Source organism: Macaca nemestrina, chromosome 1, assembly GCF_043159975.1.
Source record: "Macaca nemestrina isolate mMacNem1 chromosome 1, mMacNem.hap1, whole genome shotgun sequence".
Classification (NCBI taxonomy): Eukaryota; Metazoa; Chordata; class Mammalia; order Primates; family Cercopithecidae; genus Macaca; species Macaca nemestrina.
The window spans coordinates 103,652,243-103,677,250 of record NC_092125.1 but is presented as its reverse complement, the minus strand read 5'-3'; the positions used below and the strand labels follow the sequence as shown (position 1 = coordinate 103,677,250).

At 50.3% G+C, this 25,008-nt stretch overlaps 1 protein-coding gene across 1 annotated transcript; it reads right to left on the bottom strand.

Annotated features, from left to right (window-relative positions):
• Positions 1 to 5,006: 5,006 nt before the first annotated feature.
• On the bottom strand, positions 5,007 to 24,786 carry LOC105498030 (ubiquilin 4). Its single transcript, XM_011769777.3, has 11 exons — positions 24,581 to 24,786; positions 22,675 to 22,826; positions 22,080 to 22,297; positions 21,246 to 21,508; positions 19,477 to 19,635; positions 14,248 to 14,473; positions 12,721 to 12,860; positions 12,103 to 12,186; positions 11,822 to 11,937; positions 11,434 to 11,620; positions 5,007 to 6,828 (listed from the first exon to the last, which is right to left on the bottom strand). The coding sequence occupies exons 1-11, from the start codon at positions 24,686 to 24,688 to the stop codon at positions 6,676 to 6,678; spliced, it is 1,806 nt and encodes a 601-aa protein (XP_011768079.1). The 5' UTR covers positions 24,689 to 24,786; the 3' UTR covers positions 5,007 to 6,675.
• Positions 24,787 to 25,008: the final 222 nt, after the last annotated feature.

Genomic DNA, 25,008 nt, shown 5'->3' with positions numbered 1-25,008 from the left:
ATCCGCCCCTGGAGCAGCGAGGAGCCCAGGCGAGACTGACTCAGCTGTGAGCTTCACTAATGGGTGATGGTCCAGATCTCCAAGGGGCTCCAAGGAAAGCTCTCGGCAGAAGCCGGAAGAGCAGAGAGTGTAATCCTTCCACTTAGAAATAAAGCACATTTTATTTTTGTGAATGTCATGTGTGAGCCTGATGATTCCAGGTTTTCCTCTTTCTATTTTTTTTTTTTTTTTTTTGCTAGATGTATTCAATTCCTGCACCACTTTACCTCTTTGAACATCCCATTTTCTTGCTCCTTCCTTCCTTCTCCCTTCCCTCCATCCCCCCCTCCCTCTCTCTTCTTTCTCTTTCTCTCTTTCCTTCTTTCCTTCTTTTTCTTTCTCTTTCTTTCTTTCCGTCATTCTTTTCTTCCTTCCTTTCTTTTCTTTTCTTTTTTTTTGAGACGGAGTCTTGCTCTATCGCCCAGGCTGAAGTGCAGTGGCGTGATCTCGGCTCACTGCAAGCTCTGCCTCCCAGGTTCATGCCATTCTCCTGTGTCAGCCTCTCGAGGAGCTGGGACCACAGGCGCCCGCCACCACACTCAGCTAGTTTTTTTTGTATTTTTAGTAGACAGGGGGTTTAACTGCGTTAGCCAGGATGGTCTCGATCTCCTAACTTCGTGATCTGCCCACTTTGGCCTCCCAAAGTGCTGGGATTACAGGCGTTAGCCACTGCACCCGGCCTCTTTCTTTTTTTCTCTTTCTTTCTTTCTTTTCTTTCTTTCTTTCTTTCTTTCTTTCTTTCTTTCTTTCTTTCTTTCTTTCTTTCTTTCTTTCTTTCTTTTTTTCTTTCTTTCTCTCTCTCTCTCTTTCTTTCTTTCTCTTTTTGTTTTCTTTTACTTTCCTTCTTTTCTTTTTTTTGACACAGGGTTCCACTCTTGCCCAGGGTGGAGTGCAGTGGGGCCATCATGGCTCATTGCAGCCTCAATCTCCAGGGCTCAAGTGATCCTCCCACCTCAGCCTCCCAAGTAGCTGGGATTACAGGTGTGCGCCACCATGCCCCCAATTTTTTTTTTTTTTTTTTTTTTTTGAGACAGAGTCTTGCTCTTGTCGCCCAGGCTGGAGTGCAATGGCACAATCTCAGCTCACTGCAACCTCCACCTCCCGGGTTCAAATGATTCTCCTGCCTCAGCCTCCCAAGCAGCTGGGATTACAGGTGCCCGCCACTATGCCCAGCTAATTCTTATATTTTAATTTTTATTTTATTTATTTATATTTTTGAGACAGAGTTTTGCTCTTATTGTCCTGGTTAGAGTGCAATGGTGCAGTCTCACAGGTGCCCGCCACCATGCCCAGCTAATTTTTTGTGTTTTTAGTAGAGACGCAGTTTCACTATGTTGGCCAGGCTGGTCTTGAACTCCTGACTTCAGGCAATCCACCTGCCTCAGCTTCCCAAAGTGCTGGGATTACAGGCGTGAGCCACCGTGCCCAGCTGATTTTTGTATTTTTAGTAGAGATGGGGTTTCACCATGTTGGCCAGGCTGGTCTCGAACTTCTGACCTCAGATGATCCACCCGCCTTGGTCTCTCAAAGTGCTGGGATTACAGGTGTGAGCCGTCGCGCCCAGCCCATGCCCAGCTAATTTTTTAATTTTTTTGTAGAGATGGGGTTTCATCATGTTGCCCAGACTGGTCTCAAAATCCTGGGCTCAAGCAATCTTCCCGCCTTGGCCTCTCAAAGTGCTGGGATTACAGGTGTGAGCCACTGCACCCAGCCCATCCCCTTCTTTCCTTTTTTTCTGTTCTTTTTTTTTTTTTTGAAACTGAGTCTCGCTCTGCTGCCCAGGCTAGAGTGCACTGGTGCGATCTCAGCTCACTGCAGCCTCTGCCTCCCGGGTTCAAGCAATTCTCCTGTCTCAGCCTCTGAGTAGCTGGGACTACAGGTGCGCACTGCCATGCGCAGCTAATTTTTATATTTTTAGTGCTGGGATTACAGACGTGAGCCACCGCGCCCAGCCTGCAAGTAGCAGTCTATTGCTCCTTTGAGAATGAAGTGTCTTTATTCTCTAGTTGCTTTAAAATATATTTTCTGGCTGGGCGAGATGGCTCATGCCTATAGTCCCAGCTACTTAGGAGACTGAGGCAGGAAGGAGGGTTGCTTGAGCCCAGGAGGTTGAATCTGGAGTCAGTGCATGACGGCACCACTGCACTCCAGATTCGGCAACAGAGCAGGACTGTGTCTCAAAAACAAACAAACAAGGCTGGGTGCAGTGGCTCATGCTTGTAATCCCAGTACTTTGGGAGACTGAGGTGGGTGGATCACGAGGTCAGGAGTTCAAGACCAGCCTGGCCAAGATGGTGAAACCCCGTCTCTACTAAAAACACAAAAATTATCCGGGCATGGTGGCAGAAGCCTGTAATCCCAGCTACTTGGGAGGCTGAGGCAGAGAAGTGCTTGAACCTGGGAGATGGAGGTTGCCATGAGCGGAGATCACGCCACTCACTGCACTCCAGCCTGGGCAACAGAGCAAGGCTCCATCTCAAAGGAAAAAAAAAAAAAAAATATATATATATATATATATATATACACACACACATACACACACACACACACACACACACACACACACACAGGCCGGCAGATTCCAACTTTTTGTCCCTTTAGCTCTCCCACTCCTTCAAGGCCCTCAAAAACACAGCTCAGGGCGGAGCGTGGTGGCTCACACCTGTAATCCCAGCACCTGGGGAGGCCCAGGCTGGTGGATCACCTGAGGTCAGGAGTTCGAGATCAGCCTGGCCAACACGGTGAAACCCCGTCTCTACTAAAAATACAAAAATTTGCTGGGCGTGATGGCACGTGCCTGTAATCCCAGCTACTCGGGAGGCTGAGGCAGGAGAATCACTTGAACCTGGGTGTGGGAGGTTGCAGTGAGCTGAGACTGCACCACTGCACTCTAGCCTGGGCGACAAGAGTGAAACTCCATCTCAAAAAAAAAAAAAAAAAAAAAAAAAGAAAACAAAACAAAACCAAACCACAGCTCAGCCTCTCAGCAACCTTTTCCTAATTGGCCTCCAGATCAAAGACAGCCAGTCTTTAGAGCTTTCTTTCCCCTCTGGGTTCCCAGTCAGTCTTATTCACTCTTTGATGCTTTTCAGATTTTTCATGTATTTTTCCCAGATTTTAAAATATCTAGTGAGAGTATTGATCTCAGGCATCTAGTCTACCATTATCAAAGTGGAACCTCCCACTCTTGGCTTATTCATGTTCCACAAAACCGTAGTCCATAACTTCACTGTACAAAAGATAAAACCCCACAGGTGTGAAAATACTTCCTCAAACTTACATGATTAGTGGTAATGCTAGGTTTAGTCTCAGAGCTCAAGATTAATAACTACCAAATATTACTTGCAGAAAACCCGACTGCAAGAGTTTTTGTTTTACTTTTTTTTTTTTTTTGAGACGGAGTCTCGCTGTGTCGCCCAGGCTGGAGTGCAGTGGCCGGATCTCAGCTCACTGCAAGCTCTGCCTCCCGGGTTTTTACGCCATTCTCCTGCCTCAGCCTCCCGAGTAGCCGGGACTACAGGCGCCCGCCACCTCGCCCGGCTAGTTTTTTGTATTTTTTAGTAGAGACGGGGTTTCACCGTGTTAGCCAGGATGGTCTCGAACTCCTGACCTCGTGATCCGCCCGTCTCGGCCTCCCAAAGTGCTGGGATTACAGGCTTGAGCCACCGCGCCCGGCCACTTTTTTTTTTTTTTTTTTCTGAGACAGAGTCTTGCTCTGTCGCCTCTAGGCTGGAGTGCGTGGCACAATCTCAGCTCACTGCAATCTCTGTCTCCCTGGTACCAGAGATTCTCCTGCCTCAGCCTCCCAAGTAGCTGGGATTACAGGTGCCTGCCACTGTGCTTGGCTACTTTTTGTATTTTTAGTAGAGACAGGGTTTCACCATCTTGTCCAGGCTGGTCTCGAACTCCTGACCTTGTAATCTACCCGCCTCGGCCTCCCAAAGTGCTGGGATTACAGGCGTGAGCCACCATGCCTGGCCTTGTTTCACTTTTTGACCTAAGGTAAGGGGAGGGCAATCTTGCCAAAAGATCAGAGGATGGAGGCAATAATCTTACAATTCATAGTTTCCTCTACCACACCTGACCCTAAGGGGAAGTGGGAGAAGAGATCTCAGATACCCAATGGTCTAAGGATGGGGAATGGAAGAATGCAATCCTCCCCATTCCCAAGTCATATATTATTGATACCTCCATCATCAGTTATCCCTTAACCTTCTCTCTCTCTCTATATATATATTTTTTCTTTTCTTTTGATACAGGGTCTCACTTTGTCACCAAGGTTGGAGTGCAGTGGCACAATCACAGCTCACTGCAGCCTTGACTTCTTGGGCTCAAGTGATTCTCCTGCCTCGGCCTCCCACATAGCTGGGACTATAGGCCCACACCACCATGCCTGGCTAATTTTTAAATTTTTTGTAGAGACAAGGTCTCCCTATGTTGCCAGGCTAAAACCTTTAATATTTGTTTTTTTGAGACGGAGTTTCACTCTTGTTGCCCAGGCTGTAGTGCAATGGCGTGATCTCGGCCACTTTTTTTTTTTTTTTGAGACGGAGTCTCGCTCTGCCACCCAGGCTGGAGTGCAGTGGCCGGATCTCAGCTCACTGCAAGCTCCGCCTCCCGGGTTCACGCCATTCTCCTGCCTCAGCCTCCCGAGTAGCTGGGATTACAGGCGCCCGCCACCTCGCCCGGCTAGTTTTTTGTATTTTTTAGTAGAGACGGGGTTTCACCGTGTCAGCCAGGATGGTCTCGATCTCCTGACCTCGTGATCCGCCCGTCTCGGCCTCCCAAAGTGCTGGGATTACAGGCTTGAGCCACCGCGCCCGGCCTTGGCCACTTTTAATACTTCTTAACATCTGTAGTAACTGAACCAAACCTCAAATTCTTCTAGATCACAATTCTTGCCCTGGAAAACCAAGAATTTGTCTTCAGCCAGTTTCTTCTTCCTCAAAAAACAAATGCAAACACACTCTCACAACAAAGACCACGCCATTTATTTACAAAGGCCAGTGTGGGAGCTGGGGGAGGTAGGGAGGGAAAGCCACACAGACATCTTCTCTGGACTGCTTGGGACCTTTCCCACTTGGAGCAAACTCTATTCCTCTTGCCGTCATATTCTCAGCCATGGGGTCGGTCCTCCAAGCAGCTGGGCCAAGTCGCAGAGGGAAGAGGTGATATGAGCCTCTTCTGTGCTCTGACAGAGCAATGTCCAATTCCAGATCAAAGGCATCATTGCCACCCTCTCCTCTCCTTCCTCAAAGAAAACTTTCTGGCCTGGAGGGAAATAGTTAAGAACTGAAAGGCCAGGGGCTCTGGAGGAAAAAAAACCCTCTACTATTCCCATAAGGCAGTGAGGGGTGATAAGGGTGCTAGTCACAGCTCTGACAGCTTCCAAAAGGATACCCACATTACCTCTGGGTTACTCAGCATCCAGAGCCCCAAGGGACCTAGTTCTCCTGTATTCCTGCAATGGACTGACCCTTTTACCCACTTGTCTCTGGTAGTGGGAAAGCACTCTGAACCAGAAACCAACAAAGAATCCACTTCCCACACAACTTAAAAGTGTAAGGACACATGCGGATACACACGCACCCCCCCACTACTCACACAGACCCCAACCCCCTTCATGTCTTTGGAGGGGGTCTCAAATTACTAGTGCCTGGGGACAAAAGCAAGTCCTGGGTCCATGGAAATGTGTGTGTGTGCATATAAGCACGTGTGTTTGAGGAAATAAAGCCAATATGACCCCTCGTGGGGCATGGCGCTTAGCTTCATTGAGCTCCTTTCTTCAGTTCAAATTCCATTAGCATCTCTAAGTCTCTTCTGCCAGCTTGGGCCTGGATTCTTCTGCCTAAAAGAGCTATGAGTGCTTCTGCTCCCCAATTCCAACTTCCAAGCCTTTTACTCAGGCTGTCTCCCCTATTCCCTTCCTCCGAATAATCTCATTCCCTCCTCTTTCACACCAGTTTCCACTGGGCTGGTCCAGGGTTTGTTAATTCCTGTCCAGAGGGCTGTCTCATCTCCCTCTTCAGACAGAGAGAACAAGCGTCTTCCTCCTTACCCTGGAAGTCCCAACAGTGCCCACGAAAAAGTGCTGAATGAAGTGACCAGAATAGGGGCCGAGGAGGAAAATTACCGCGTGTTTCACCTGCTCCTCCTTCAGAGCAAGAAATTCTAGCATTGGTTGGGCTAGGGGTGGGGAGTAGGGAGAAAAAGAAGGAAGAGAGTTACCAAAAGTAAACATAAGACAAAACCCTAGTGGTATAGATGGAAGACTATGTTCCAGTAAACCAGACAGCTGGTTCCTCCTTCGACTCTGCACAGCCACTGAAAGTTTAAAGATTGCAAAAGGTGGTGTGGGGCAAGGAGGTAGAGTCAATCAATGAAACTGTGAAAACTATTTAAGTAGCACTGCTCAAGGAGACCAGGAGAGAAGATTCTGTTAGAGATGTAGCAGTAAAACCATAATTCTCAGACAGAGCTAAGGGGTTGGAGCCCATGCCTCTAAAGTCACCCTGCTGTTTGGAGAGGATGAGGGAGAAGACGGAAGGGATGACAAGCTGTAGAGGGTAAGGGCTGACAGAAGAACCAAACGCTGACATCGAGGGAGGGGAGAGGCAGGAGGCATGGGCCGAGGGATTAGGAGAGCTGGGAGCCCAGCAGTCTCTCGATAGCTGCGTTGATGTCCCCTCCTGTGGCAATCAGGGCCTGCAGGTTGGCCTCACGATTGATGAAGCCCATGGAGTTGAGCTGCTCCAGCTGCTGCTGAAATCTCACTTCTGGAGTCTGCACCTGGAGGGAACAGGCCTTGTGAAGTGGGCACAGGACGAATCTTGGAGGCCCTATTTGAATTAAGGGTTTCTAAGACCAGCAGGTCTTCTCTAGTATCCTGAGTCAATCAGGAGGGCAGGGAAGATGAGCTGCAAATGGGGGCCCAGGAGCGTAGGTCCTAAGTCCTAAATAACTGTGTAATGGCTGGGTACGGTGGCTCACGCCTGTAATCCCAGCACTTTGGGAGGCTGAGGCGGGCGGATCACGAGGTCAGGAAATCGAGACCATCCTGGCTAACACGGTGAAACCCCATCTCTACTAAAAATACAAAAAATTCACCGGGCGTGGTGGTGGGCGCCTATAGTCCCAGCTACTCAGGAGGCCGAGGCAGGAGAATGGCATGAACCCGGGAGGCAGAGCTTGCAGTGAGGTGAGATAGCGCCACTGCACTCCAGCCTGGGCAACAAAGCAAGACTAAGTCTCGAAAATAAAATAAAATAAAATATAAAATAAAATAAAAGTATAATAATATGGTAGGCGGATGTCTTTTTTATAGATTTTCAAGTTAACTGATAGGCCTAGATCAGTGTATATTCCTCATTACCTTCTGTAAACACTGGAGATGTTTTTTTTTTTTTTTGAGACGGAGTCTCGCTCTGTCGCCCAGCCCAGGCTGGAGTGCAGCGGCGCGATCTCGGCTCACTGCAAGCTCCGCCTCCCGGGTTCACGCCATTCTCCTGCCTCAGCCTCCCGAGTAGCTGGGACTACAGGCGCCCACAAACGCGCCCGGCTAATTTTTTGTAATTTTTAGTAGAGACGGGGTTTCACCGTGGTCTCGATCTCCTGACCTTGTGATCCGCCCGCCTCGGCCTCCCAAAGTGCTGGGATTACAGGCGTGAGCCACCATGCCCGGCCGTAACACTAGAGATGTTAACAGGCACTCCAAAAGCCAAATACTCTGTGGTCAAATAAGATGCATACTAAGCATGACCTCCAAGTCCCCTCCTAATAGTCATCACACATACAGCCATATGAAAGGCTAAGAAGGGTCCCAGTTAAGATGCTATTTAATTTTGTTTCACTGATCAATAGTTATCTATAAAGGAGAAGTATTTCCTTTTTTTATGAGACAGGGTCTTGCACCCAGGCTGGAAAATAGTGGCAGAATCATAGCTCACTGCAGCCTTTATCTGCTGGGCTCAAGTGATCCTCTTATCTGAGCCTCCTGAGTAGCTGGGGCTACAGGTGTGTACCACCATGCCCAGCTAATTTAAAAAAAATTTTTTTTGGCTGGGCACAGTGACTTATGCCTATAATCCCAGCACTTTGGGAGGCCAAGACTGGCAGTTTGCCTGAGGTCAGGAGTTCAAGACCAGCCTGGGCTGGGCGCGGTGGCTCAAGCCTGTAATCCCAGCACTTTGGGAGGCCGAGACGGGCGGATCATGAGGTCAGGAGATCGAGACCATCCTGGCTAACATGGTGAAACCCCGTCTCTACTAAAAAATACAAAAAACTAGCCGGACGAGGTGTCAGGCGCCTGTAGTCCCAGCTACTCGGGAGGCTGAGGCAGGAGAATGGCGTGAACCTGGGAGGCGGAGCTTGCAGTGAGCTGAGATCCAGCCACTGCACTCCAGCCTGGGTGACAGAGCAAGACTCCGTCTCAAAAAAAAAAAAAAGACCAGCCTGACCAACATGGTGAAACCTCCTGTCTACCAAAAACACAAAAAATTACCCAGGTGTGGTGGTGCATGCCTGTAGTCCCAGCTACTTGAAAGGCTGAGGTAGAAGAATTGCTTGAACCCGGGAGGCAGAGGTTGCAGTGAGCTGAAATTGCACCACTGCACTCCAGCCTGGACGACAGAGTACGTCTTAAAAAAAAAAAAAAAAAAAAAAGTGCGTGTGCGTGGTGCCTCATGCCTGTAATCACAGCACTTTGGGAGGCTCAGGCAGGTGGATCACCTGAGATCAGGAGTTCGAGACCAGACTGGCCAACATGGCAATACCCTGAGACTAAATATACAAAAATTAGTTGGGCGTGGTGACAGGAGCCTACAGTCCCAGCTACTCAAGAGGCTGAGGCAGGAGAATCACTTGAACCCGGGAGGCGGAGGTTCACTCCAGCATGGGGGACAGAGTGAGACTCCATCTCAAAAAAATAAAAATAAAATAAAAAATAAAGAAAAAATTTTTTTTAGTAGAGAAAGGGTCTTGCTATGTTGCCCAGGCTGGTCTCAAGTGATCCTCCTGCCTTGGCCTCTCTAAATGCTAGGATCACAGGCATGAGCCACCGCACCAGGTCTTTTTTTTGTTTGTTTGTTTTTGACACGGAGTCTTGCTCTGTCGCCCAGGCTGGAGTGCAGTGGCATGATCTGCCTCCCAGGTTGAAGCGATTCTCCTACCTCAGCCTCCCGAATAGCTGGGATTACAGGCACATGCCACCAAGCCCGGCTAATTTTTGTATTTTTAGTAGAGACGGGGTTTCATCATGTTGGCCAGGTGGGTTTTGAACTCCTGACCTCAAGTGATCCACCCGCCTTGGCCTCCCAAAGTGTTGGGATTACAGGCGTCAGCCACCATGCCCAGCCTGCACTAGGCTTTTTTTAAAAAGAAAAAAATTTTTACAGACTCGGTCTCCCTGCATTGCCCAGGCTGGTCTCGAACTCCTGGCCTCAAGCAGTCCTCCTGCCTCGGCCTCCCAAAGCATTGGGATTACAGGCATGAGTCACACTCCTGGCCTGGCTTTTTTTTTTTTTTTTGAGATGGAGTTTCGCTCTTGTTACCCAGGCTGGAGTGCAATGGCACGATCTCGGCTCACTGCAACCTCTGCCTCCCAGGTTCAAGTGATTCTCCTGCCTCAACCTCTTGAGTAGCTGGGATGATATGCATGCGCCAAGACACCCAGCTAATTTTGTATTTTTAGTAGAGATGGGGTTTCTCCATATTGGTCAGGCTGGTCTCGAACTTCTGACCTCAGGTGATCTGCCTGCCTTGGCCTCCCAAATTGCTGGGATTACAGAAGTGAGCCACTGCCTGGCTAGCCTGGCTTTTCATTCTTGTCATTCGTCTAAATATCTTCTGTAAATGTCTGCTCAAGGGGTGTCTGGGAAGCACGAGCCTTGATTATGAACAAAAGACTCCTATAGCTAGAAAGAGTCCAGCAAGCACTGTCCACCTGGTGTTGAAAGGAACAATGTTTGATCCAGAGAAAGACAGAACTTACCTGGGGTCACAGAGCAAGTCCGTCACTAAGGCCCCCTGACTTGCAGTATAAAAACCCTTTCTGGCCAGGTGCAGTTGCTTACTCCTGTAATCCCAGCACTTTGGGAGCCCGAGGCAGGCAGATCACCTAAGGTCAGGAGTTCAAGACCAGCCTGGACAACATGGTGAAACCCCATCTCTACTAACAATACAAAAAATTAGACGGGTGTGGTAGCGCATGCCTGTAATGCTAGGAGAATCACTTGAACCCGGGAGGCAGAGGTTTCACCACTGCACTCCAGCCTGGGCAACAAGAGCAAAACTCCACCTCAAAAAAAAGAAAGCCCTTTCCAGTGCTCCTTGTTGCTTCTCATCACAGTCCACAGAATCTTTTTTTGTTTTTGAGATGGAGTCTCGCTCTGTTGCCCAGGCTGGAGTGCAGTGGTGCGATCTTGGCTCACTGCAAGCTCCACCTCCTGGGTTCACACCATTCTCCTGCCTCAGCCTCCTGAGTAGCTGGGACTACACATGCCTACCACCACATCTGGCTAATTTTTTTTTTTTTAATTTTTCAGTGGAGATGGGGTTTCACCACATTAGTCAGAATGGTCTCAATCTCCTGACCTCATGATCTGCCTGCCTCAGCCTCCCAAAGTGCTGGGATTACAGGCGTGAGCCACTGCGCCCGGCCAGTCCACAGAATTTAACTTGGGTTGCACCTGGACTGGATACTACCTAGCCTAGCTCTCTCATGCCTTGCACAAAGCTGTATAAACATACATTTTGGTGGAATGGCTTTTCCAGATGAGTCACAGAGGTCAGAGAAAGGTTAAGAGGCTCACTCAAGGTAGGTCATCCCTGCCCCTCCTGCCAGCCCCTGGCCTTGACTTTCCCAGGGCTTTGGTTACTTCACCTCGCAGAATCCCCCTTCCCAGAGTCTCGGAGATGGGGGCTGCTTTAATTATCAAAAGGATCCTTTGATATAAGCAGAAATGGTATAGTGCAAATTCTGGAGGTGGAATGCCCGGGTTTGAGTCTTGGCTTCATTATCTACTAGCTATGTAAGTGAGTAAACCACTTAACCTTTCTGGGCCTTAGTTTTCCCCATCTTTAACACAGAAATAATAATAATATCTTTCTCATGAAGCTGTTGTGAGGAATGCGGTAAATGAGTCGTAAATGAGCTCTGAAATCTAAAGCATTTAGAACGGTACGTAGTGCAAGGTAAGTACCATTACTCTTCTCATCTCTATTTCACATCTGCACAAACTGAACTCAGGGAGGATCAGTAACCTGCCCAAGGCTAGTAAGTGGCAGAACACGACCTGACTCCCAAGCTTGCCCTACTGCCTCCATTCTATTGCTTCCCTTGAAACCTCCCAGGATCAAAGTGGTGCTCCCAGCACCTGCCCCCACTGCCTCATGTACCTGTGAGTTTCCACTTCCAGCCAAAAGCTGGATCATCTGCTGCATGAGCTGCTGCTGGGCACTGGAAGCCCCTGTTGGAGAAGATGTGGCTGGCGTGGCTGGCGAGGAAGTGGGCGCCTCGGGCGTAGACCCAGCATTGCTGCCGGCTGAGGGTGCTGGGGTCCGGGACATCCCAAAGGAGCCAAGGCTGTAGGCAAGAGAGACCAAGAGGTAGGAGATGGCATCCAAGAAAGTGATGAGAATGTTAAGATCCAGAAGGAAAAGCAGTTGGAAGAAACAGGAAAACAGACCCTCAGAGACAAAAAGGATGCTGAGAGAGTGGCAGAGAGAAGAGTTGAAGGGGAGAAGTTGCCAGAACCTTGCTGCCCTCCTACCACCCTACCCTCACCTGGGTACCAGCCCAGGGGCCTCGGTCTGCAAGGTCTGTAGTCCCTGCTGGATCTGCAGCAATGCCTGCATGGCTCGGGGATTGGTAAGGATGGAGAGTGACTCTGGGTTCTGCATCTGGTGGGAAATAAGCAGAGAAAGGCATCAAGAGGTGGCAGGAAATAGGAGACAACCTCAACTAGGAGTCCAGAGTCAAGCTCTGCCCCAACTTCATTTCCACCCATTGGGCTTCAGGGACTACCCCTTGCCCTCAACCTCCACCCATCTAGGCTCCTCACTCACCTGCTGCAGGAAGACTGGGAGCTGCAGGCGGAGCTGCTCCTGCAGTTGGGGATTCCCCGCGAAGAGCGGCACATTCACCATCATCTGCCAGGGTGAAGGTAGCAGGGGGAAACCTGGGCCTTTTCACCCTAAGAATTTCCCCACAGTCTCAGACTCCCTCGGCACCCCCTACCACTGCAGGAAATCTGGCCAGCTTCTCCAGGGATCTCAAAGAATCCTGAAGGCCTAAGTGGGACAGTGAGAGGAAATGGAACTATGCTCTGGGCAATGAAGAGTAGGAGGAGTCAGGCTGCTCAGCCCTGGGTCTCATGATGAGGACAGCTAACATTTCCAGGTACACAGAGCTTACTCTGTTACACGCCGTGTTCTAAGCACTTAACGTGTATTAACTCATTTAATCCTCACAACTATAGGAGGTAGGAACTATTCTTATTATCATCTTACAGATGAAGAAACTGGGAGGCTAAATAACTTGCTTAGCTCACATAGCTGGGAAGTAGCAGAGCTTGGGATGCAAACCCAGGCAGTCCGGCTCCACAGTGTTTTGACCACAAGAAACTGCCCCCAGCCAAGAGAAACTCTCTCCCCAACAACACTCTCCTCATGCTGGTTTGATACCTGAGCAGCAAAGTCGGGGTTCTGGGCAAGCGTCTGCATCATGCTGCGCATGTAGGGTGCTGAGATCACATTCTGCATCAGCTGGGGGTTCTCAGAGATCTGCTGGAGGAGGGCTTGCATTTCTGGGCTATTGAACATCCCTAGGACAAGGGGGAAAAAAAGAAAACAGGAGAGGAAGGGTCTAGATGGAAACCAAAGGCCTCACTTCAATCTACCTTACTTCAGACACCGAATGACTACAAAACTCAGAAAAGCAATGGTCCAGTGGGCACCCTAGGATTGGGGCATGAGTCCAAGTTTCTACCAAGTCCAAGGTCATCTTGCCCTGCTTTGGCCTGGCCCCTTTTCCATTTACTTGATAAGGGCAAGCCAGCTAGGAACTGGGTCTGATTTATGCCCCTCTGGACTGTTCCTGCCATAAGCTCAAATTATGTCCGATTTGGAAAGAAATGATTAAATATCATCTAGACCAAACTTGTCTTAGCAGCAGAGACCCTTTCCTCACACCAAATCTCACTCAGAAACCAAGTTTGTTAATAGTCTGGCTGGAGCTGGGGCAGGAGGGCTGCAGCCTCTCCCATTGGGTCCTTCCTTATCCTGGAGATGAAGACCCTTCCAGGATGCAGGAGCACTATTTTAGAATCATGGATGAAGGCCAGGTGCGGTGGCTCACGCCTGTAATCCCAGCACTTTGGGAGGCCGAGGCGGGCTGGTCACAAGGTCAGGAGACCGAGACCATCCTGGCTAACATGGTGAAACCCTGTCTCTACTAAAAATACAAAAAATTAGCCGGGCGTAGTGGCACATGCCTGTAGTCCCCAGCTGCTTGGGAGGGTGAGGCAGGAGCAACACTTGAACCTGGGAGGCAGAGCTTGCAGTGAGCTGAGAAAGCACCACTGCATTCCAGCCTGGGTGACAGAGCGAGACTCCATCTCAAAAAAAAAATAGTAGTAATAATAATAAAATAATGGATCAAGTTCCAGTCCTTGTTTTACAAATAAGGAAACTAAAACACACAGAGGGAAGGAACTTTCCCAATCAAGATATCCCCCAGAGTGCAGAGAAATTAGGTCATCTGCTGAAGACATCCCCAGGCCATGTGTACAGTCATAGTCCAGATAAACGGAGCATCCTCTAGGGTTGTGCAGTGCATAACCTGTTCTTCTGTACATGGCAAGCCCTGCACATCCCTTTCCCTCAGCGTCACATCTGCCTCTCCTCTCCAGCCCCCTCTCCCCACAGCAGTCTGACCCTTATACACTGGATAATACCAGAGGTGCTCATGGAGCTTAGGAAGTGGGGCCTGGTTTACTCGTGAGCCATTACTTAGGTCACTCCCAGGGATATCAGGACATGGCCAGAACCAGCCCTCACCCGGCCACTGTCCCAGACGGCAGAGCCCCCTCTGTGGCCTTGATAGTCTCACCTCTGTCTTCAAAATCCTGGAGCAGTATGAAACCCATTCAGTCCTGGGGCAGAGGGGCTGCCCTGGTGACCCCACTAAGCTCCTTCCATCCTAGGACATACCTGACCCCAGGCTAGCCGCATTGATCCCAAAGGGGTTCGAGACTGTCGGGTGCACCTGGCTGGTCCCCGATCCTCCGGTGCCCTCCCCACCGGACCCGGGGGCCTGGGAGGTGGGGGGCGAGGGGCTCCAGGGGTTAGGGAGGGGCTCTCGATTCTCAGTCCGCAGAGGCTGGGAGGATGAGCTGTCGGAGTTCCCGGCCAGGGAAGAGAAGGGATTGTTGCCAAACTGGGAGGAGGGAAAGGTTTTGGGTTAAGGACTGAAACAAATCAGGGACAAGGGCTAGGCCCATTCTCTCCTCTTACTTAATAGCCTCCCCTTCCCCAGAAAAGGGAGAGAGATCCAAGACCTTGGAATTCCTCAGTTCAGTTCTTTGCCCCACAATGGATAGCTCCTTCCTTGCTCCACAGGGTGGGAGCTAGCTGATGCTAGTGACTGCATAACTGAACCTCTCAGATAATTGAAAATTTCCCATTCCCCATTGTGGCTTTCAATATTTGGTCTCTAAACGTCTCCTATGTAACCCACTGCACTTTACACATACTTTTCCCATTATGTAGCCAAATATTTGTGTTCCTGTACCTCAAGGGGCAGAGACAATGTCAGATTTGCTTGTGCACCCCCAGCCCCGACACAAGTAGGTGCTCAATAAGTAACTACTGGCTTAACGGGAATGGGCTGTCAAATCTGGCTCTCTACTGGAACCCCGACCTTCCCTTTCCCCAGTCTCCTTGGACTAATCCTAACTCCCCAGAACCTTTCCCTCACTCCCCAGGTCCCCTACCTGGCATTCTCTGTCCACCCAGGCACACCACAGTGGTGGCCCCTAGCGGAACACACATCCGGCAAGATATGCCCTCTCTAGATTTTCCCCTCCTGCTCCAAAACCTACTTCTACACACTGGCTGCTTCAGCTGAACAAGCCTCAGTTTACTTCTGATCCACCTCACCCTACCAGGTTCCTCACTGTGCTCCCCAGGATATCTCAGGTCCATACCCCATGGGAAGGTATGCTGCCTAAAGGCAACACTGGAACCGCCTCCCCTCCAGCACCTAGCACAGAGCTCTGACTGAGGGAGTCCCAGACTCAGTTTTCCCTAGTCAGCCTTTCTCATGGTCTAAATGCTCAGTCGCTCCCTCTCCTGAGTTCCCAGGTGGTCCTACCTCAGCTCCTCTCTACCACAGGGTTTCATATTGAGCTGCTTTTCCTGTTTATTCAAAGTGGGTCATGGGGACTGGGGCTGACCAAGGATTCTCCTACTCTTGAGCTGTTTCCCTCACCTCACCGGATGCCTGTTCAGATAACAGAGCTCACAGGCCAGGGTTCATACACCATGGTTTCAGCCTCTGTCCCTGTTTCAGATTTCCTGTTCTCATACTTGCCTAGCACCTCACCCCACCCCACCTTGTTCTGGGCTCTGCTTTATTCTTCCTGGTACACTCTAAGGACGAAATCTCTTTTCCTGAACTACCCACAGTGGTAACAACCGTCATTTATTGAGCACCTACTATGTGCCTGACACATTTATTCTAATGCCTATAAAACTCCTCTAAAACAACGGTTCTCAAAGTGTGGTCCTGGGACCCCTGCAAGTGTTAAAACTGTTTTCATAATTCTAAGACATGAATTTGCCTTTTTCACTCTTATTCTCTCATGAGGATACAGTGGAGTTTTCCAAAGTCTACAAGACATGTGACATTGCAAACTGAATGCAGATCTGAGAACCAGCTGTCTTGTAGTAAGCCAGATATCAAAGAGAACTGTAAAAATGTAAAACAAGGCCACACTTTCCTCTAAAGTTTTGTTTTGGAAAATAAAGTTATTTTTCAAAATAATGGTATTTATGTTAACTTGTAATAAATTTTTTTTTTTTTTTTGAGACTGAGTCTTGCTCTGTTGCTCAGGATGGAGTGCAATGGCACAATCTCGGCTCACTGCAACCTCTGCCTCCAGGGTTCAAGCGATTCTCCTGCCTCAGCCTCCTGAGAAGCTGGGACAACGGGCACCCACCACCACGCCTGGCTAAGTTTTGTATTTTTAGTAGAGATGGGGTTTTGCCATGTTGGCCAGCCTGGTCTCAAACTTTTGACCTCAGGTGATGCACCTGCCTCAGTCTCCCAAAATGCTGGGATTACAGGCATGAGCCACTGTGCCCCACCAACTTGTAATAAATTGTCATTTTTAAATGAATTAAATATTTTTAAAGTTTCTCAGTTTTAGGCCAGGCACGGTGGCTCACGCCTGTAATCCCAGCACTTTGGGAGGCTGAGGTGGGTGGATCACCTGAGGTCAGGAGTTCAAGACCAGCCTGGCCAACATGGTGAAACCCCATCTCTACTAATAATACAAAACAAATTAGCTGGGCATGGTGGTGGGCGCCTGTAGTCCCAGCTACTCGGGAGGCTGAGGCAGGAGAATCACTTGAACCCAGGAGGCGGAGGTTGCAATGAGCAGAGATCACGCCATTGCACTCTAGCCTGGGCAACGAGTGAAACTTCGTCTCAAAAAAACAAAACAGGCCAGGCGCGGTGGCTCAAGCCTGTAATCCCAGCACTTTGGGAGGCCGAGACGGGTGGATCACGAGGTCAGGAGATCGAGACCATCCTGGCTAACATGGTGAAACCCCATCTCTACTAAAAAAATACAAAAAAATGAGCCGGGTGAGGTGGCGGGTGCCTGTAGTCCCAGCTACTCGGGAGGCTGAGGCAGGAGAATGGCAGGAACCCGGGAGGCGGAGCTTGCAGTGAGCCGAGATTGCGCCACTGCACTCCAGCCCGGGCGACAGAGCGAGACTCCGTCTCAAAAACAAAACAAAACAAAACACAACAGAAACAAAAAACATTTTTAAAGGTTGTATTAAAAAAAAAAAAAAAAAAGCGGCCAAGTGCAGTGGCTCACACCTGTAATCCAGCACTTTGGTAGCCGAGGCAGGTGGATCACAAGGTCAGGAGTTGGAGGCCAGCCTGGCCAATATGGTGAAACCCCATCTCTACTAAAAAATACAAAACTTATGCCGGGCGCGGTGGCTCATGCCTGTAATCCCAGCACTTTGGGAGGCCGAGGCGGGCGGATCACAAGGTCAGGAGATCGAGACCACGGTGAAACCCCGTCTCTACTAAAAATACAAAAAATGAGCCGGGCGCGGTGGCGGGCGCCCGTAGTCCCAGCTACTCGGGAGGCTGAGGCAGGAGAATGGCGTGAACCCAGGAGGCGGAGCTTGCAGTGAGCCAAGATCGCGCCACTGCACTCCAGCTTGGGCAAGAGAGCGAGACTCTGTCTCAAAAAAAAAAAAAAAATCCGGGCGCGGTGGCTCAAGCCTGTAATCCCAGCACTTTGGGAGGCCGAGATGGGCGGATCACGAGGTCAGGAGATCGAGACCATCCTGGCTAACACAGTGAAACCCCGTCTCTACTAAAAATACAAAAAAAACTAGCCGGGCGTGGTGGCGGGTGCCTGTAGTCCCAGCTACTCGGGAGGCTGAGGCCGGAGAATGGCGTAAACCCGGGAGGCGGAGCTTGCAGTGAGCTGAGATCCGGCCACTGCACTCCAGCCTGGGCGGCAGAGCGAGACTCCGTCTCAAAAAAAAAAAAAAAAAAAAAAGATGATAATAATAATAATAATAAGACCAGCAAGGTACCACCTCATATTTAAAAATATGACAATATATAGATGTTTATAGACATATACGTAGGTAATGAAAGAATCACAATGATAAACCCCAATTTCAACTTCAGCATAGTAGTTACCTCTGGAGAGAAAAAGAATAGGAGAGGGGTTTGTAAAGGCTACAACTCTACCTATGTCTTATTTGCAAATATTAAATATGTCTAGGAAAATAAACAAAATACTAACATTAGCTACCACTGAGGTAGAAAAGAGCTGGCTGGGAGATGGAAACAGAGGGATCCCTTCTGTAAACCTTTTTTTGGCCTATATACTTTTCCATACTTTTTAAGAATACTGTTTTGTTTACTTTGTGTAACTTTCAAATTTTCTTTTTGAGACGGAGTCTCGCTCTGTCGCCCAGACTGGAGTGCAGTGGCACGATCTTAGCTCACTGCAACCTCTGCCTCCCGGTTCAAGCAATTCTCCTGCCTCAGCCTCTCAAGTAGCTGAGACTACAAGCGCGTACCATCATGCCCAGCTAATTTTTTGTATTTTTAGTAGAGACGGGGTTTCACTGTGTTAGCCAGGATGGTCTTGATCTCCTGACTACGTGATCCGCCGTCGGCCTCCCAAAGTGCTGGGATTACAGGCGTGAGCCACCGCACCCGGCCAACTTTTGAATTTTCAAACATACAAACATAGAATGTGTTTCATGTAAAATTAAATTTTTAAAAAGAACCATGGCCAGGCGCTGTGGCTCACGCCTGTAATCTCAGCACTTTGGGAGGCCGAGGTGGGCGGATCACAAGGTCAGGGGATCGAGACCACCCTGGCTAACACGGTGAAACCCCATCTCTACTAAAAACACAAAAAGTTAGCTGGGCGTGGTGGCATGTACCTGTAGTCCTAGTTACCAGGGAGGCTGAGGCAGAATTGCTTGAACCCGGGAAGCAGAGGTTACAGTGAGCTGAGATTGTGCCACTGCATTCCAGCCTGGGCAACAGAGCAAGACTCCGTCTCAAAAAAAAAAAAAAAAAAAAAACCAAAGGGCCCTGAAATTATATATGGCAACATGTTAGGGCAACACTGATTGTTAAAAAAAGAATGCTATATTTTTATCTATTTTTGTGTGTGTATGTACTTGAATAGGATTCATAAAGCATTTTTAAAAATGTATAATCCTGGGACCCAACCCTAGAAATTGATTCAATAAGCAGCTCAAAGGTGGGGACCAGGATTCTCATTATCAACAAGCTCCCCAGGTGATTCTGATGCAGGTGATCCATGGACCATACTTGAGACATGTTGTATCAGGGCTGGCGTCTGACTTCAGGCCTGCCACCTGGCCTTTGAGCCCCTGGTACAAGAAGTTTGTCAGAAGGATGTCAAGTTCCTTGGATGGATGCTATGCCTCACCCACTTCCACAAGGACCTCTGCTTATCTTTTGTCCATGCCAAATTGGACCATCCCCGGATATGCACTGTTGAGAACTGCCTTCAAGCCAAGGCCCACCCCTCAGGGAACTGGGGAAAGAAAGAAGAGCAGACCCAGGTTTGCCTGGGGTAGGGGTAGGGAATATTGAGCCCAGACAGCCCGACCCACTACCCTGGCCCTTGATCCCACCTGTTCCCGGGCAGCACTGAACATGGGCTCCTGGATGTCCGTGTACATGCGGCGGAGGGCATTATATCCTCCAGGGATGCTCTCAAGGTTGCTCAGGGCCCGATCCTGGTTCCGCATCATTTCTTGCATCATGGCTGGATTCCGAGCAAGCTCCATTGTCTGATCAAGGGAGAGAGACAAGATGGGCCCCAGAACCAGGGGAGCACCAACCTAGGAAAAGGGTGGGCCTTGAGGAAGTGGGTCTGTGTCAGGATCAGGACCAGGGCCCAGGAACTGCCCCACAGTGACAGAAAGTAGAATAAACTGGACTTCCTTCCTCTACTGTAATCTTGGCTCCAGGCCTGCCTCCCTGTGGGTATTTTGGTTGGCTTTTTCTAGCGGAGGACAATGATCCCAGCTGAAGTGAGGGCAGCAGCTTCCCTCCCTTAGGCTCAGAGTGTCCAAAGAAGTGTCAGGATGCACAAGGAAACTGAGTCAGAAGGGACACAGAAAGAAAGGGAAGGAAGCAGAAGAGAAAATTAACATCTACTGAGCACCTACTGTATATGGGCACAGGGCCAAGTAGTTTACAGACTTCAAGTCATATAATCTCCAAAATAACCATCTCAGGTGGTTATTTCTGTCCCTATTTTGCAGATGAGCAAACAGGCTCAGAGATGTTAACTGACTTGCTGCCCTGGGACACACAGTCACTGAGTGGTGAAGACAGTGTTCAAAGCTAGGTTGGTCGGTCTGTCCAAGACCATACTGTGATTCCTGGTAAATGACTCCAAGTTGGGGAAGGAAAGGATTCAGGCTGGAATAAAGCTACTGACACCCTCTAATTCCCACCTCCAAGTCTTTGGCCTGCCTGAACCTTGAGAAACACTGAGGATGGGGGCTTTCTTCTATGGAGTCAATGGCACAATCTCAATAAGGGGTGGCTATGTCAACCCCAGGGGAGTTCATCACAGAAAAATGAGTGTAACTACTTGTTCGCATTCAACTTGGAATACATTTCCTCTCCTTCCCAAATCTGCTCCACACTTGCCTTTTCTAAGACACCTTTATAACTGATATGCCCAGCTTCCTAGAACTCTGATCTCTTGTCCTGTAATTCATTCATTCAATAAAAATTTACTGCGTGACTACTATGCACCAGGCACTGTTCTAGACAGTGAACAAAACACTCACAAGTCCTTGACCTTACATAAGTTATCTTCTGGTGAGTCCAACACTGGTGTCCACAGCCCTGCTGGGAAGATCATCTACTCTGATCCTCTGGTAGAGTGGACCATGAGCTGGAACTCCCAAAGAGCAACATCACAACAGTCTCCTTTCCCAACTGGGCCCTGCCCAGCCACAGTGCTCCCCAAACAACCTACTATCTTTCACTCCCAGGCCTTTATATTTGCTGTCCCTTGGCCCTGAATGCTCTTCTCTTTTTTCCCCCGGTTCGTCTTCCTCCTTTGGGTCTCAGCTTGGTGACATCTCTTAAGGCCTCCTCTAAGCCTCAGGGTAGGGCCAGGAGCTCTTCTCTATGCCCCTAGAGGATTCCGTGATTATCCTTATGATAGCACTGACCACATTGTATTCTAATTGCTGGTTTACTTGTCCCACTTCCCTTTGACACCTGGAATTCCTGAAGAGCTAGGCCTGTCTTTTCATCCCTGTACCTCCAGTGTTCAAAACTGCTGAATACATGAATGAACAAATCAATGTATGGAAAGGCTGGGCAGGGCATGGCTGGGCACCAGCGTCCTCCAGCTCTCTAGCCCTCTCATACTCACCTGCCTCATGAGTTCAGGGTTGTTGAGCATGTGGCTGATCTCAGGGTTCCGCTCCATCAGCTGCTGCATCTGGGGGTTGGCCATGATCATGTGACGCATCAGGTCAGGGTTAGACATCATATCCTGGACCAGGGGGTTCTCCATGATCTGCGACAGCATCTCAGGATTGGACATCAGCTGCCTCTGCATCTGCTGCTGCAGCTCCATGAAGTTGGCAGAGCCCAGGCCCAGGCTGCCCAGCCCCAGGATGCCCCCAAAGCCAGCTGTGGGAGGGGGGCAGGGTCACAGTCTGCCACAAGATCCCTGTCCTCACTTAGCCAGAGCCACTGAATTTGGATCTCCAGGACAGGCCCCAAATGCTTCTCACATGTTCCTCTTCCAATCATTCCCACAGCCCAGCCCTGATCCACTGCTGGCAAAAAAATGTGAGCCTACTAGACTGAGGCCTCTCTGAAGGCTGAGGCTGCACCAAACATAGAACTGAGCAGAGAGAAGGCAACCAGCAATGGTCTGTTGAATGAGTGGCCCATCTGGCTACTGCTGGATCTAACTTTTCCCCAGACTCACAGTCTTCCATTCTCTACCTAGGGTTCCCCACATCCCCAACCCCATTTCTGCCCTCACTCATAACCCTTAGCCATGATCCCCACCTCTGAGAACTCCTCAGACTAGTTTCTTCCCCAACTTGAATCAAGTATCAATGTCTGGAACTCTACGTCATGAGGTCCCCTATCCCACCAGACCAGGATCAGGAACTCCTGTTTCTTCCTCCTCTTGGCTTTCCCCAACTCTCCAACCCCAAACAAGAGTGTGCTCTCCTCTCTGAGGGCTTACAGAGTATGGACGCAGTAGCACTGGGGGGTCCCTCCCCAGCCCCTGGAGAGGGCCCCCCACCACTGCTCCTCCGGCTTCCACTGCCAGCATCTGAAGAGGCACTGCCAGAGGTGGAGGGCTGGGCAGGGGTGGCGGGTGAAGCAGGCGTGGTGGAGGGTGCTGAGGCAGGGTCAGGTGTGGAGGGGGAAGAAGCAGTGGCAGCAGCTGGATCTTGAGCCCTGAGGACAGAGAAAGGAGAATCCTGTTGGAGTGAGCACTAGAAGAGGGAAGGTACCTCGACAATCTCTGTGCTTGCCGTGGGACTACTATTTTAACTCAAGCCCCCTCCTAGCAGCCCTGAGGCTGGAGTGGGGTGATGGCTGGAGGGCAGTCAGTAAACCAGCAGAGGGAGAAAGGAGCTAGTATTATCTGTCTTCAGGGCATTCTGGGAGTGGTAAATCAGGTTCCCTTCCCCTAGAGAGGAGATCATATTCATCCAGGAGCTACCTGCCTGGGCCTCAGCTTAGGCCCTCTGGGTACGGTCTAGCAATGAGTGAGAAAGTATTAAATGGGGAGGCCCAATCAGAAGCTGGATCTGCTCTGCTCCTGAACTTACTTCTGAGGGGTCTTGATGACCAGATGGACAGTGAGCCCGTCCTTGATTCCGTGCTGGTTCAGTGTGTCCCCATCCTTGAGGATCTTGCCTGCGAAGATCAGGACCAGCTGATCCTGCTGAGCCTTAAACCTCCGGGAGATTTCCTCTTTGAACTGTGATCAAGAGGCAGAGGTCACTGTGGAGGCTGCCTGGACTCCCCCTACCAGGGACCCTGACTCTTCTTCAACAGCTTCTGTACTCTCTTACTCTCATCTCTAGTCATGGGAAGTCCTTTCTGTAGTCTCGATGCCATTCCTCCAGCTGCAATAAGCATCTCCTTTCTTAACAAAGGAGATGAACCAGTGAGAGGCTCTTCTCTCAGCTCCATCCCAGAGTCTCCCACCTGAGAAAGCTCTTGCTGCCATCTGCCTCCCAGCTTCAGTCCCTCCAACTAGTTCTCTGTGAGGCAGGGCAGCCTCCCCCCACCCCAACTCCTTCAACAGCCTTGGACTTTCAGCCTTCTGAGACCCAATTTTCTCTCCTCTCTATTCCCAGCATTCTCGTAACAACTACAACAAATAGATGTCAGTTGTTGAGCACTATCTATTCACGAGTTAAAGATATAGTATAGTAATTATCATCTTCATTTTATTTTATTATTACTTTTATCTTGAGATGGAGTCTGGCTCTGTAGCCCAGGCTGGAGTGCAGTGGCACAATCTCGGCTCACTGCAACCTCTGTCTCCTGGGTTCAAGTGATTCTCCTGCTTCAGCCTCCCGAGTGTCTGGGTCTACAGGCACACACCACCATGCCTGGCTAATTGTATTTCTAGTAGGGATGGGGTTTCAACATGTTAGTCAGGCTGGTCTTGAACTCCTGACCTCAGGGGATCCACCCAACAACAACTCTTCAAAGTGCTGGGATTACAGGTGTGAGCCACCACGCCCAGCCTTATCTCCATTTTAAAGATGAGAAAACTGAGGATCAGTGAGGTAAGGTAACTTGCCACAGGCAGACCAGAACTCAGGTCTTGACACCGAAGTCCAGGCTCTTAACTAAACATACAGTCTCTCAATGATAGCCATTTTCAAATTCAGCTTTGCAGGGAACAGTACAGTATTTAAATTCTGAAATTTAGTAATTCTATGTGGTTAGGGAGGGAGCAAGGATGGAGTTAGACTTCCCAAATTCTACCAGCCCCTCCAAAACACAACACAAAACAAAACACAACACACACTTTAAGTAGAAACAGTGCACTTGTTAAGCAGAGGCAGCTTCCAGATCCCTCTCTTCCAACCAGATGGCCTATCTTAAGCCCCGCCTATGTGAAATTATGGAGCGGCCACAGTGGGTGGCAAGCACAGGCAACAGTCCCTCATTCAACAAGATTTTATTGAGCACCTACTGCACACCGTGTAAATCTCAGAAGAGCTGAGAACCAAATGTAACCACGTCGATTTCAAAGAGTGGGAAGGATCTGGGCACAGGGAAATCCTCCCCCGACAGCCCCGTTGCTCAGAGAACACTGGGCGTTCTCTGAGGTACAGAGTAGGCGCCGGCGCTCTCCGCCTGCCCCCGGCCCGTTCTCTCGGTTAGCACCTTCCCTGGGCCCCCACTCCGGCACACTCCCCTCAAACCCAGGGTCCTTCCCCCTTCCTGGTGCAAGGTGTCCCCTCCTCACTCTCCACCACGCCCCCAGCCCAGGCCACAAGGCAAAACCCGCCCCCCAACACGCGCCACGCTCCCCAAGATCTCCCCTCGCAGGGCGCCCCCTACCCGACTCTCCTTCCCTTCAGCTCCTCGGAGTCCCAGCTGGCCCCCGCTCTCCTCTCCGGGGCCCTCCAGGACGCCAGACCGTCAGGGAGGCCCCCATCTCTTCGCAGACCCCTCCTCCGCGCTCCCCCCGCCTCCCGCCTGCTGTACTACCTCCTTGACCGAGGCTCGATCGCAGATCACAATTTCCTCCTTGTCCTTAGGGGTCTTGACGGTGACCCGAATAGGGGGCCTCGTCTCGGCCCCGCTCGGCTCCGCCATGCCGCCGCCGCCACCCGGCCGCCCGCCAGCCCGCCCGGCTCCTCCTCCTCCCCGCCCGCCCGGCCGGCCCGGCTCGGCTCCTGCGCCTCCAACACTCCCCTCTCTCCACCTCTCCCCTCCCCTCCCCTCCCCTCCACTCCCCTCCCCTCCCTGAGGCTTCACCGCCCCCTCCAGACCAGCCGCAGCCACAGCGCCCCGGGCGGACCGGGGGGGCCACTGCAGCGGGGTCCGCCCAGGGCCAAGCCCCAGGTCCGGAATCCGGCCAGGGTCTCGCCAAGCGGGGGCTCCTGGGGAGGCTCTGGGCGGGGGAAGGGACGTGC